Source organism: Camelus dromedarius, chromosome 11 (genome assembly GCF_036321535.1).
Source record: "Camelus dromedarius isolate mCamDro1 chromosome 11, mCamDro1.pat, whole genome shotgun sequence".
Lineage (NCBI taxonomy): Eukaryota > Metazoa > Chordata > Mammalia > Artiodactyla > Camelidae > Camelus > Camelus dromedarius.
This window is the reverse complement of record NC_087446.1, coordinates 21,059,175-21,073,986: the sequence shown is the minus strand read 5'-3', so window position 1 is coordinate 21,073,986 and position 14,812 is coordinate 21,059,175. Positions and strand designations below refer to the sequence as shown.

Sequence of the window (14,812 nt, the reverse complement as noted above, 5' to 3'; positions counted from 1 at the left end):
AAATAACTATCCCCAAACTTAGCTTTTATTTTCCTCATGGCTTCTGTGAGTCAGGATCTGGACATGGCTTAGCTACCACCTCTGTCCGAAGTCTCCCCCGAGGCTGCAGGCACAGTGTCAGCTGGGGTGGCAGTCATCTCAAGGCTTGGCCTAGGGAACATCCAACTCCAGGCTGACTCAGTTCCTTGGAGCTGCTGGCCAGACACATCTGTTCCTGTCCACGTGGGCATCTCACAGTACTGCTCACAACGTGGCAGCTGGCTTCCCCCGGAGCAAGAGCTCGGAGAAGACATGGGGGAAGAGGACTGGCAGGAATGAAGCCGCAGTCTTGTTTTGTAACATAATCTGGAAAGTGACACTCATCACTTTTATCATAGTCTTTTCATTAAAATTAGTCACTGGGTCCAGCCCAAACTCAAAGGAAGAGGATTATGCAGGACAGGTTATCAGGAAGTGAGATCATCGGGAACTGGCTTGGGAGCGGCTTAACACAATTATCATAGAAATAAAAAAGCTGAATCCCTTCAGTTTACAAATGAGGAAAGTAAGGCTGAGGTTTAGAGGACTTGTAAAACTCACCAATGACTGGGAAGGAAAGACAGCCCAGGCCTTTTGATCCTTGGTCCAGAGCCCTTGACATAGAATACTGCCGATTTATAGTTTTTCTTTGTTCTCTTACTCTCTCTTTTTCTTACTCTCATGCTCTCTCTCCTTTTACTCAATCTATTCATATCAACAAATAAAACAGCCAAAAAAAAAAAAATCAGTATTTTGGACATTTAAAGACCAAGATCTGAACCGCTCACTTCCATGTGCCCTGCTTCCTACTCAAAGCTAATGAGGTGGTGGGGGAGGGGGAGGGATGGAAAGAGTGTTCCCTATTTAAGTGTCAGTAATTCAGATGCTACAGCACGCTGCGTGTGAGTCGGTGCTTCACCCTGTGCTTCGATGTGTGCCAGACATGTGCTGTGCTCGTTGCTCTACCAATTCAGTTGTCTTTCCAGAGCCTCACAGCAAGGTTGAAAAACAGAAACCCTGGTTTCTTTCTTTTTTTTTTAATTGAAGTTTAGTTGATTAACAATGTTGTGTTAGTTTCTGGTGTAAAGCATAGTGATTCAGTTAGGAGTCCCTAAGTTCTAACGCATGATTTATTTTGTTACTCTCTTTAGCTAAAGTCTTCCAGATGTTTATAACGTTAGCCTCTTCCATTAGCCCATCACTTCATTCTCCAAAAACTATTTTCACATTAAGCATCTAATTGAGTTCCTCTGACTGTCACAGTGTAGCCAAGTAGATGGAAAATGTGGCTTCACCACACTACAGCCCATGATCAAAATCAGTCTTTCTGTGACAGAATTTCTTTGTACTCACTATTCTAAAAGATAATTATAAATTGAAGTCATACATTAAACAAATACTGATGGCGTCTTTACCAAATGCAGTTGTGGCTGTTTTTCCTGTCCTCAAACCCAGGAGGTGATGGTGTGGTGCAGCTATTATTTTTTTTTATCCCTAATAATATAAATTAGTTTTTAAATTGCAGACCCTGAAGGCTAGATTTCCAATCTTTATTTTCATTACTGCCTAGCTGGCATTTTTGAATAAATGAATTAATGTCTCTGTGCATGTATCTCTTCTGGGGAAAACAGTAATAGCGTCTCTTTTCATGGGGTTGTGGTAGTAAATGAGTTCATACAGAAAGGTACTTAGAATAACACCTAGCACGTAAGAGACACTGAAACGTCAACTATTACTCTAATTGGTGTGTGGATTTGTTCCTTACGCAACAGCTCTGGTTGGGAATGCCTGCTTGGTACGTGGCAGCCTGCCGAGCCAACGTCAAGAGCGGGGCCATCATGTCTGCCTTATCAGACACCGAGATCCAGAGAGAAATTGGAATCAGCAATCCTCTGCATCGCTTAAAGCTCCGCTTAGCAATCCAGGAGATGGTTTCCCTAACCAGTCCTTCGGCTCCTCCAACATCCAGAACTGTGAGTCAGTTTGTGCTCCTTCCCTCTCCCCATGCTGGGCGAATGGCAGCATCTCCAGGTCCACAGAGCTTACCTGTGGCAGCACACATTTCAATGTCAGCGTGAATTATTGTGAGGAGACTTAGCTTGCTCTTCATTAACCTTGCTACTACTTTTAATTCTCCTATCAGAAGTGAAGGCTGCAACCAAGATAGACTTTGAACTAGTCACTAGACCTAAAGTTCAGATTTTTCTCCCAAGCAACAAGACCACGAGTTTACTCTTTTTTAGGATGTCTCTCCTTTTTTTTTTTTTTTCTTTTTTTAAATGTAATCCAACATCTCAGGAGATGAGCTGGAGCTGAAGATATAATACTAAACTCACTACTTCTTAAGCAGTTTTCATAATTATGAAAGTACATAGATATTTGATGTTTTATAAATACCAAGTAGAATACCTTCTTTCAAAATCTGTTTACCTTTTATAAATCCCTATTCCTCTCATAATTTTGTCCTTTTCTTAATATTAGGAAAGAACAAAATGTCTAAAAAGGCATGCCAGATGACACATTCAAACACTAAGAAAAACTCCTAAGTAATACTAATTCTTTCTTTACTCCTTTCCCAAATTGTATCTTTTGCTGATAAAGGATATGATTTCTAATGTTAACTGGATTTTTCTGTTCCTGTGTCTTATATATAATGATAAAATATTGAAGAATGAGATAAATTTAAATAGTAGATTAAAGAAAAGTATTGTAGTTTTCAGGCACAAAGCTAGTTTGGATATAGCTTTTTACACATGGTCTTAAACATGGAACATAAATTAGAGAATTTTCTTCATTTTTATTGCATATATCCTTAAATTCCTTCCCAGTATACTAGATTCTAATGCTAGAAATACAAGGCCAAATTTATAAAGCTTTTATATTGCTTGTGAAATTCCATTTTAACTTCTTCCTAAGTAACATGTAGGAAAAAATACATACTTAACAAGTTCTTATATATAACTTGTATAACATTTTTAAATGTATATAAATGTATATTGTTCTAAAATATTACTAACGTTAAAAAACAATTCAGAATATGTTTAAAATAAAAACTGAGTAAGTCATTAAAATAGTTTATGTAATCTGAATTCAGATCTGATGATGGATTTCCTGCATAACTCCCAAGTAAGAGTGTCATGACTAGTTTATGTCAGCAAATTTGGACAAAAATATTTAAAATTCCTAATCTTGGAGAAGTAAGAGCAATAGACGTCTCAACTTTAAGATGAAAAATAGAGTACAATTTATTGTTTCTATTTAGTACCCTAACCTATTATTTCTTAAAGGAAAATAGAATAATTAAGCACTATTTTTTCTAAAAATGTCTAAGCAAACTGAAGGAACTTAAATCAGAAACTATTAAAGGTAAGAGTGCACTCAGTTGTTCGAAGAACTCTCAAATGTGAGGAGAACCTATGAACTTCTTCCTGATCTAGTCTCAGTTCACCTCAAAGGTTTTATTCCTTCCGGTCAGGATCCCAACATTGCAGAACTACTTTAAGTTTTCTAGATTTCTATGATTTTTGGTTGATTATGAGCTTTTTCAATTGCTCTTCCCTTTGCTTGGAACATTCTTTTCACACCAGGACCACCATCCTTCCCCAACCCATCCTTTATCTAGTGATTCCTGAATGTCCTTCCTCTAAAAAGTCTTCATGAAGCCCCAAAGTCTGGGTTGGCTTCCCTTCCCAAGTTACCACTCTGTATACTTATAAAACTTATTTTATCATTGTCTCTTCTTGATTCATCCCACACTAAGCCAAGCAGGTATATTATCAGGTTTTCTGTAGTGTCCAGTCCTTAATTCAGTGCCTGGCAAATTGTAGATAGTAAATGTGCATCTTAAAATCATGACTGCACAAGTCATTCTACCCACCAGTACAGAGGATGTGAAATATGTATGGCCCTGACTTCAGAGAGGGTACCTGTACTAAGAAAAGGAAGACGTGTTCACCTGTAGGTTTAGTAGAAGACGACGTAGTTTAATTCCTAAATGTGAGATAGAAGCAGAGTGTGGTGGAATTCCAAGGAAGCAGAAATCAGTTCTGGTTGAATAAGGCTTCAAAGAGGAATTAACATTTGAAAGACAGGTAATATATTGTTAATTAATTTTCAAAATTATTAAAATTTTCACTATTAACTTTTTGATAGAGACCTTTCCATATGATTTTCTTTCTCATTTTATAAAGATGAATTATTTTCACATAATATTTTATTTTGTACTTTTCAAACTTAGTAATATAGCACAAACACTTTCCTCATTTTATTAAATGTGCAATTGTCATTTTTATCACTGCATACCTCCTTAATGAAAATACCATAATTTATTTAACCAAGTCCCTAACATTGGACATTTTACTTATTTCATAATTTTCATTGTATTTATAATACCATAGTGGATTTGCATGTAGTTATGTTATTGCATTAAGTGTGGTTATTTCCATGCAATATTTGTATATAGGGCATTTATAGTCTTAGTACTTTTAAACCTTATTTGCCAAATTGTATTGTGTAGTCTTTTTTCTTTCCTTGGTCAGTGTTAATTATTCCATTGCTTACATTTACATTTTAAAAGTTAGTAGTAAATTTAAATTTTTTTCATATGCTTATTTATTTTAGCATTTAAATGAATTACCTATTCATAACTTTTTCCATTTTTCTATAGCATTATAAGAATAATCATCTTTTTACTAACGTGTAAAAGCTCTTTGTTCACAGAGGACATATGCCCTTTGCCAAATATTGGTGCAAGTTACATAAGAGATAAGTTGTCTCTATTTGCTTTAAAAATTATCTACTGAGTACTTTTTATTTCTTTTACTCCATCAAGATTGGAAGCATTTACTTATTTTTAATATATTTCAAATCTAATTTGCTTTGCAAAAAAGTTACCTATGAATTTCTAGTAATTAATCCTCTATATAAAGTGAAGATTAAAACATTTTAAAGTCATCACCTAAAATTATATATTAGGATTCACACTTTGCAAATGCAAAATGGGCTTTTTTCTTTTTTAAAGAAATGTTATCGTGTCTCCTAGAACACTGCAGATAGTTCCAATTATACAGAATTGTCTTGTGTGTTTAGGTTTGAGTTTGAGTTCCTAAACCAAGTATATCTTGTTCATTCACTCAAGTTCTAAGAAGAAAAAAACAAGATAGTTAGACTTTTTTTTTTGTTTTAAACTAAACAGAACTCTGATTCTGCCTCCTTTTCTGTCTAGATGAAATGCACTAAACCACCAAAAGGAAAATCTAATGTTTACATTTATTATTTCTTTGAGCCGGCTCTAGTCTTGCAGCTTTCTGTTTCTTATTCCTAAACTACTGCTACTGTAGAGGGCGTCTTACATAACAGAATAGAGATGGCACTATCCGGTAATTGAAAGATTTAGTTAAAGAGGGGTGTCATAAGTAATAAGTCAATTCTTTAAATATTTTAAGTAAAAAATACATAACTGTTCAGGCACTTGCAAATTTAGATAAAACACCTGGGGCTTTTCTTTGTGCACAACTCCAGTGCCTGGAGTTTCATATTATCTTTATTTGATAACTTCATCCATTAAACATCTTCAACTTTTTTAGTTTGAGTTTCTTTTTAAAGTGTTAACTTGAAGATCCTCGGAAAGTTGTGTGAGTGCGGAATCCTCCTGGGTATTCAAAATTTCTTCCCCAAACTTTGACAAAGTTGTGTCTCACTGATAATGTGGTTGAAGATTTTCCTTGACCTCGTCTTTCCAAATAATTCAACCTAGTGTTCACACATGAGCCAAATTTCTTTTATTTTTTATTTTACGTAATATTTATTTAAATAGCCTAATTTTAGAAAGTACAGTGGAAATAAATGGGAACAAATATAAATGATCTTTGGGAAATATAATTCAGCAAATTTGAGCAGAGTTGTAAGGCATAAGGTAAGTGTGAGCACAATATACAGGGGAAACAGAGAACATTTATTAGACTAGATTTACTTGGGTAGAGATTGCTTAACAAAATTTCTAATGAAATTATGGTAACAGCAACATCAGTGGAATACTAAGTGTCAGACCCTGTTCTGAGTGCTTTACATGTAATAACTCATTTAAACTCATGACAACACTATAAGATGGGTACCTTTATGATACCTGTTTTACAGATGAGAAAAACTGATAAACAGAGAGGTCAAGTGATTTTTCTAATGCCACAGGCCCAGGTGGTTTTGCCCCATAGTCTATGCTCCTAACAAGTACACTCTGCTGCTGCCTACACTCTGCGAGTTTTCATTCTTTTTTCCAGCATTCTTCCAATCTGCTTTGGTTCCCTTTTTCATTATTACTAGCCTCCTAAGCCTCAACCTTTAATGTAAATAAGGTGAAATATAATTGTGTAAAACTAGCCTTATTACAATGAGAAATAATTTTCCTCTTATTATGCTAAGATACATAAATTCAGATAAGGGAGAAATGTGGAGTCTAGGTTATTTTGAATATGAAAACTAAATTTCAAATTAATTTACTTTATAACTCAATTATAAAGTAAAAAATACTTCAAAATGATCTATGTAGTAACAGAAGTTACTTCCAGCTAGGTGAAGTTTAGGATTATTCTGAGGTCTAGCTGCTTTACTTATTTTGTATTTCTGACAACAAGAGAGTTAATTATTTTCCCCCAATAAATTTTCATGAAGTTATCCCTTAAACTCTTTTTAATATTTATTTTTATATCATAACTCTCTCCAAAATGATTTAATTAGGTAAGTGCTTTAATTCTTGGCATCCTTTAGGAATTTTCCTTCTAGATTTCATTTGATAATACTATCTGAATATTCTACTTCATGGAGACTAAGGTGAGGCTAGCAGGGCCCCTCAAATACAGAATTTAAGGAGGCATTCACTGTTAGTACTAATCTTGCACTTGCATGGTCCTGAAAGTGAGTGCTTCCTTAAATTTAGCCCCCTTAACACCTCACCTACCTCATCCTAGTCCCAGTCCCATATCAGAATATATTACATCATAACTGTATATTATCAGTATTGTTCTTAATAGGAGTATATAGTCTTAGCCTACTTAACAGATGTAGAATCTAAAGTGTAGAGAGGTTTAGGAAATGTCCTAGGGTAGTTACTGAGAAGTGGTGTTGCTAGAACTCAAACCTCTTGATTGTAATTTGGTAAACTTCCAGATAGTTAAAATTTTAGAAATCATCTGCTAGACTCAGATGGTATTTCACACACACACACACACACACACACAAATGTCTACCAGGGGTTGCAGCATAGACTGCCAAGGGCAGTGAGTAAATGATTTTCAAGTGGCTCTTAGAAAACCACAACCACATTATATGATACTTGGCTTTTATGCTTTTCAAAGCTGTTTTTTGCACTTCATTCTCAGACCCAAGGCACCGGTGTCCTTGGTTGCTCACAGCATCCCACTCCAGCTATTCTCTAAGATGCACTCTTTGCTGAAATGCTCTAAATCACCCCTTTAATGACTTCCCCAGGAAGTTCCGTCACTTAAACTAGTGGTGAAAAGAAAGAATTCTGAATAACTGACTTACTACACATGGGCTTGCTTATAAAACAAATTTGTCAAAACCTCAGCCCATGCTGAATTGATTGGGTTGTATGGAAGTCATTCTATGGATTATTTTACAAGGTTCTAAAACAGGCAGTTCTTTTCACAAGTATAACTGCAGAGTGAAAGTGAACAACAAACCTACATCTTTGGAAAATTTGCCAACCATGCTTTAGAAAATTGCCCTGGATGTATACTCATTTTGCATGTAAAGATATAGATAAAATCTTAGCTTCCAGCATTCTGCTTACCCCAGAGTTTGGTGACAGACGAGCAAATACAGACTTTAACCTATGAAAGAGATTATATATACATATATGTATTCCAGTATGAGGTAATACTGGTCAATTTACTTATAGAAGAAAGGAAATCTTCATTATTTGGATTCACAATCAAGGTAGAATCTAGAGAAATCGTTATAAAAAACAAGTCTGGCTTCAATGAATTTCCTCTCAGGTAATAGTCACTGAAGCTCACTTGGAACAAACTACAGCTACTCAGGCAAAGCACTGTCATCACGGTGTAAATGGAGGGATACGAGAGATGAGTGGGAAGTTCTCTTTAGCATCGTGCACTCCTCACAAAGCCAATAACAGCAATTTCTGCCAAATGATTTAATGATTCACATATTCATATGCAACTTTCTGTTCATAATGAGCACCATTTCCAGAATCTGAGAATAGAAGAGAGAGACTTTTAATGACATGGATGATTGCTGTATTCTGAATATATTTTACAGGTGTGCACAGTTTTATCTTAAAGGAAAAATTCGGATATTCTCAAAACTCCAAAACAGTAGGAGAATGAGAAATCTATACATAATGTATGATGTTTATCATTTGGGGTTTGTATACCCATATGATTTATTTATAATTATGAATATTTACCACTCAACTCCCTCTTGTTACTCAAATATATGTATATATGAGTAATTCTCTTATACATGAGATTTATCTCATATTAAACTATAGTCAATTTAGTTTATATGTAGTTATTTTTCAAATTATATTAAATTGCATTATTTATAATAGAAGATAAGTCAACATGGTACTTACTATGTGTTAATAGAAAAGACCAGAGAGAATTATGGTGATGACTTATGTCAGGGTATCAACTTTACTATTCCAACTCTTTAAAACTAGACCCCTTACAAAACAAGTAGCAAGCAATACTTAAGATATAAATTCCACCATAACTATAGATCGATGTTCTTGGACAACGTTATAATGTTCATAAAGATTTCCCAGTGAAATGGTGGAATTTCATGGAAAGTGGTTCCCAGTGATCTGTATGTTACTAAGTGGACTTTGGTTTAAAATTGTATGTAATTCAGTGTATAAAACAAATATCGTGGGTTGTTTTATTTAATAAGCAAATGACACTTTATAATAAAATAGTGCCTGCTATAGGGAAAATCTCCTTTTACATCATGTTCTTCTCTATAATGGTGTAGGTTGCTGATGAAAAATCAGGTTTTCTGACTTCTGACAATATTTAGTGGAAAATACCTTTTATGAAATCAAAAGTAGCATTTCACTTTTTTTTTTCTCTATAAGAATATAGGAAAACAACATTTACTGAACTGTAAAAGGAAGAGGTCATGTGCAAAAAGCTGATGTTGGTTTCCAGACAGGTTATAATAGTGCTTTCCGCTTTGGGTATTGACAAGCATTTTTCTCTTTCTAAGGACACTGAAGAATCAAAACTTTGTGAACAACATATTGGTAATAACACAACAAAATACATGTACCTTTGTTTACTGAAGAAAAAAATACATTCTTCTACAGATGAAATTTATACCGTTTTCCATGGTTCAAAAAGATGGATCCAATAGCCTCTTACCTTTGAAATGCAAATTTTGATTAAGGCTTTTTCCTGATTAATAATTGCAGTACAGAAGTATCATTTAAAATCTATCCCACGAGTGTCACAGCATGCCTCTTTCTATTTAATCTTTTTAAGTAGAAGGAAAAGGGAGCTGTGAGTACACCAGCAATGCTATCGCTCGTGCATGCTGTAGAAGCCAGAGCTGTCGTGTTACTGTGGTGCTAACTCACAGTGGTGCTGCCTTTCTTCTTTACCACTGCTTCCGTCCCACGGATCCCACTGCTCCCCTGTGGGCCTCCTCACTAGCCTTCAGGCAACGTTTGGGTGACCCATGAAGAGATGGAAAATCTTGCAGCTCCAGCAAAAACGGTTAGTCTTTATGGCTTTGTTGAACATGAAGAAAAGTTATTTTGCTGCTCTTTGGATGAAGGAAGCTATTTTGTTGACGATAGATCAGAGTAATGGAGTTACGTTTACATAGTGATATGCAGTGATAACTAATACTTTTCATTATGGTTTTATTTCCCTGCACTGAGACATTTTTAAATGAAGCAGTAGTAGATTGTCATGATATGGTTAATATAAGAATTTGTAATATACAAATAATAAGAATTTAATGACACATCCATTTTGCAACATTGAAAATTTTTGATAACAAATATCACTTAATATTGGACATATTCACAGTTAATGATGTTGCCAAGCCCAGTTAAACTTACAATAGAAAGTTTAGATTGAATACTTATTTTAAATATAATCATTTATTTTCTTGTACTTTATCATCTCAGATACAGAGCTTCCTCCTCCTACCCCCATGCAAAGTGTTCTGTTCATTTCACATTCAAAGCACAGGCTTAAAGAAATTTGTGGTGACTCTGTCATTGTCAGTTTTTGAAAGTATAATATTGTATATAGTCATTTTTCATTTAAAGTAACAAAGTTGGGCATGATATGCATTTTATTCTTAGCAACTTCTTTTAATCTCCTTTCAGTTGTACTCCTATTTGAAAAATCGATTGCCTAGCTCTTGATGAATAAAAATGCCAGTGTCATGTGCTAATTTCATTTCTAGTTTAGTCTGTTGTGCATGGTCTTTGCCTTGTTTAGTTTTGTTTGTTGTTGGTTGTTGTTGAAATCTATTTGCCACAAATCTTTGCTAGAAGGAGAAGTTACTTTGTCCACTTCATTAATTTATGTAAGATTTCTCCATCATATGTATGTATGTATGTATACACATTTGTGTATTGTATGTTTGTATGTATATAATCAGAAATTTTTATTATTACTCATTACATTTGGAAAATTCCACTTTTAAGAATTGAAGAAGGTTTAGAATGGCTAGAGCAAATGTATCATGAAAATTCCGTATGTCATATGTGTATGTGTTTAATTAGAACTGACTAGAAACTACGTAGATGCCTTGGTAGTTGCCCTTGAAGTGCTGAACTGATTACTGTGGATCTGAATAAGGAGCTGTGTGTTTATCTGCCTATGTCTTAATTAACATTTTTAATAACAAACAATTTTGCTTTTAGTGGAAAAAATTTACTACATTAATTTGAGATTAATTTGTATTTATCTGCTTTATTAATCATTTCCTGCTGCTAACACAGAAAGAATCTGAGGAAGGAAGCTGGGCTCAGGTAGGAAATTCATATGCTTTACAGCAATATCATTTAGTAGGCTATAAGGATATAAAGTAAGAAAATTATATGTTATAATATTATAAAAATATATATAAGATTAGGCTAATTGTTTATTGGAATTTCTTGTGTTTAATACTACATAGGTCTTTTAAAGTCACCATAGATTTTTATTTCATACCTGGCCTCTTTTGAAAGGAAAATTTTCTTTCTCCTTTAAAAGAATGAACTGTAACTTAAATTTCTTGGAAATCACCCCCAAATATATTTCATGAGGAATCATTCATGTTGGATATAAGTAAGGGGGAGGGGGATATTTTTAAAAACTTATCTGGAATTGCAGATGCTTTAAAGTATAATGGAAAGTGTGTGAGAAATGAGATTGGAGGGACATGGGTTAGCCTTGTGACTACAAATCAGAAGTCACTCCTGTTTACTGAGATGGCAGTCTGAACCAAGCGTCTGTACTCTGAACATTTATGTTTGCAAGGAAGCAGTGCATTTTTCAGCATTTCCACATGTTGTATAATCAAGGAATGAATGTGTGTTATAGGTAATATGATTCAAACTTTGACCAGAGAAAAATTTTGATAGTTATTACTAGGACCTACATTTAAACATTTAGTCAGTTAGGGTTGCATTAGATTTTCATTTTTTATAAGAATTTTATCTTTTTTAAGAACACAGAAAATAAAGAGAACACCTCGATTTTCCATTAGAAATACATGTTATAAGCGTGAATTTGTTGTTTGATAAGGAACAAAATAGAAAACATTATCAATAGAGAGTAATAGTCCTTTTAAAAAATTGCCTTAGAGTTGATGGTTGATTTTGGTTTTCATTTTGGCTTTTATGACTAATGTTTGGTAAGATCAGTTGATATTGTTATATTAAAGAATTAGATTATGTCTTACTTTTTGATTATGCTCCACTTCTTTAAGTACGGAGTCTATATTGATTGATTCCTAAAAATAAGCTCTATTCCAGTGGTTTTTATGGACTACTGACTGCATACTTCACTAGGTAACAACAATGCCCACAGAAAGCTTCACATCCTGTCTCTCTAGCCTTTCTCTGTTCATTTACTGAGGTTTCTATTTTCACATAAAGATTTGCCATTACATCACAGCAATGTAATAGTAGCATTGAAGAGAAGGAAATGATGGAGATTAGCTGACAGATAAAAATAAGTTAAATTAAATAAATCTAGCCACACAAAGAAAAGATCTTTAAGCTCAGCATTTTGTATTATACCATTCATTCTAATTTTTTTAATTTAAAAAGGCATGTTTGTATAAAATGTGATTCCTTTGGAAAATAATGCAAGTACCGTGATACGTGTACCCAGAGTTCCATTCTGTTCCAAAGTAAATCAGATACTTAGAGGCTGAATATTATTTCTGCTTTGTTCACATGTATCATAGCAATTAAATACCAGTTGTAACAATAGGCACTACCCTCCAATTACCATCTCATTATATTGGCTAAAAAACTTGACTGCTATAAAACAGTTCTAGTGTCCGGTTTTTCTACAGACCCTGGCATATGGAGATATGAACCACGAGTGGATTGGAAACGAATGGCTTCCCAGCCTGGGGTTACCTCAGTACAGAAGTTATTTTATGGAATGCTTGGTAGATGCAAGAATGTTAGATCACCTAACAAAAAAAGATCTCCGTGTCCATTTAAAAATGGTGGATAGTTTCCATCGGTAGGTTTTTTCCGAAGAGTGAGTAAAGTGAAACAATAAATATGTATATATATTACTTGAACATAAAGAGATGCTTAAGAAATATAGAAAATGTGCTCTTCAAAACATCTGTGTACATCTACTTGGCAAAGTATTTTTATGCAGCAAATTACAGGGATTATCTAATGTAGAGCTGGGTGCATATTACATTCCCAAAGTTTGCGGAGCTAGGTAGTACAAAATTCTCATACAACATAAATCTTTTTTCCCCCTGGACCTTTAAGAAATTTCATGTTTGTGATTTGTATCTGTGTATGTTTTATATTAGAAAATTGTTTATTAAGGATAAATTAGTTCAATTTCAATTCCATAAATATATGTGTTATAAATTATATAATAGGGCTATACAAGAAAAAATTTTGAGAAGAAATTCTCTGAAGAACATTTTTGTTTTTGTATAAATCTTTTAATGTTTTTGCTTATTTGTACATTAATTTGGGGGGGAAGTACTGAATGGGTTATGAGACAATGGTAAGAACACAGATGAATAAAACGCAAATAAAAATTCTTGTTTCAAATTGTTTATCATCTAAGGCATAAAAAAGGCTTGTAATAATGTCATAATGTTACATTGTAGCCTAATATTTTTATAACTTTTGTGCAAAATTATCAGCTGGACTATGATTATTTCATGCATAGTTGATTAATGGAATAAATTAATAAATATAAATCTAGACAGTTTTGGCTTGGGAAACTGCTCACATCCTGTCCAATATTTAATTATTGACTGAAATGAAAATAGTATAAAAATCATATATGTTGATGACATAAAGTTAGGACAGAGAGATGATAATTGAGATTCTTCAATCAACTTTATCAAGATATTTTGAATCTTAATACAATTGTTGACACTGTTGGATTAAATTTAGTAGAGCTAAGTATAACATAGTTTTTAAAAACCATTAAAATGCTGGATGGGAAGTCCATGATTTAAAAGCAGTTCAAGTGAAAAAGATAAGTGATTTATAGTAGACACAAAAATCTCAGTTCTAGTTAATAACAGGACATATTTAGATAGTGTTTATTGGTAGGCATAATAAAAGTCCTACCATGTAGCAAGATGACAATAAGAAACTGTATAAATTTATGAATGTTAAACTTTCATTGATGAAGTAGGAAAAGTCTTGGGGAAGTTTGAAAAAAAATTAAAGAAATTTAGCTTGGGCAAGGGAAGAGTTTAGATAAATTTTCTTGTGTTTTAATATCATTAGGTGATAGAATAATAATATTTGCTCTGTTGAACATGTATTTTTCTAGTTCAAATAGTTGTAGACACTAGGGTGCGTGTTTTATGTTCAATAGGAAAAGCAGCTTTGTATCACTCTCAATTAGTCTATACTTTATGCATTGTAAAGTAGTGAGTTTCCAGTCACTGAACATTTAGGCTCTCAGATTTTGTGTGGTTGTATTAGACTTTTGAATACTAGAATTTTTGATGACACAACTGTGCCTGTTTTCCATTCTTCACTAGATTAACTTTTAATTGCTTTATTATTATAGTGGAAATGGTTAATCCAATGATCAAGCTTATTTTTGAAAAAATAAAAGTTACTCTAATGGCAGAGTTCTTTTTTGTTCTGGGAAATACACAAGCTTCATCTTTACGCTCTGCTTCGATCTGACTTAAAGCAGGTAGTACCCAACTGCGTACTATATCCCATTGTCTTTACAGCTTAGTTTTTCTTCTCGCAGACATGGTTGTAGTAGTATATATCCTCTTTATAGCACAGTTTTATATTACATATAAAAACTTGGCAGAAATTAGGCAAGAGCCAGTGATTTAAGCTCAGGCTGGTTAATGTCTATGATGGTTTTTACATCAATATTATCTGATACCCCACTGAATTAGTTTGCTCTGGCTAGGATAACAAAATACCACAGATGGGTGGTTTAAAGAACAGAAATGTATTTTCTGACAGTTCTAGAATCTAGAAAAAAGACCAAGTTGTCAGCATTATTGGTTTCTTCTCGTTGGCTTGCAGATAGCTGCCTTTTCTCTCTGTCCTCACATGTTCTTT

At 33.7% G+C, this 14,812-nt stretch overlaps 1 protein-coding gene across 4 annotated transcripts in view; it reads left to right on the top strand.

The window, feature by feature from the left end:
- The window catches only part of PPFIA2 (PTPRF interacting protein alpha 2), a 389,841-nt gene that overhangs the window by 359,747 nt on the left and 15,282 nt on the right, over positions 1-14,812 (top strand). For 3 of the 4 annotated variants that reach the window (XM_064491563.1, XM_064491562.1, XM_031463072.2), the window contains 4 exons: positions 1,791-1,991; positions 9,708-9,770; positions 11,015-11,044; positions 12,562-12,755. In XM_064491563.1, coding sequence (XP_064347633.1) covers positions 1,791-1,991; positions 9,708-9,770; positions 11,015-11,044; positions 12,562-12,755 — 488 coding nt within the window. The remainder of the gene's footprint in view (positions 1-1,790; positions 1,992-9,707; positions 9,771-11,014; positions 11,045-12,561; positions 12,756-14,812) is intronic. The other variant, XM_031463070.2, reaches the window with a different exon arrangement.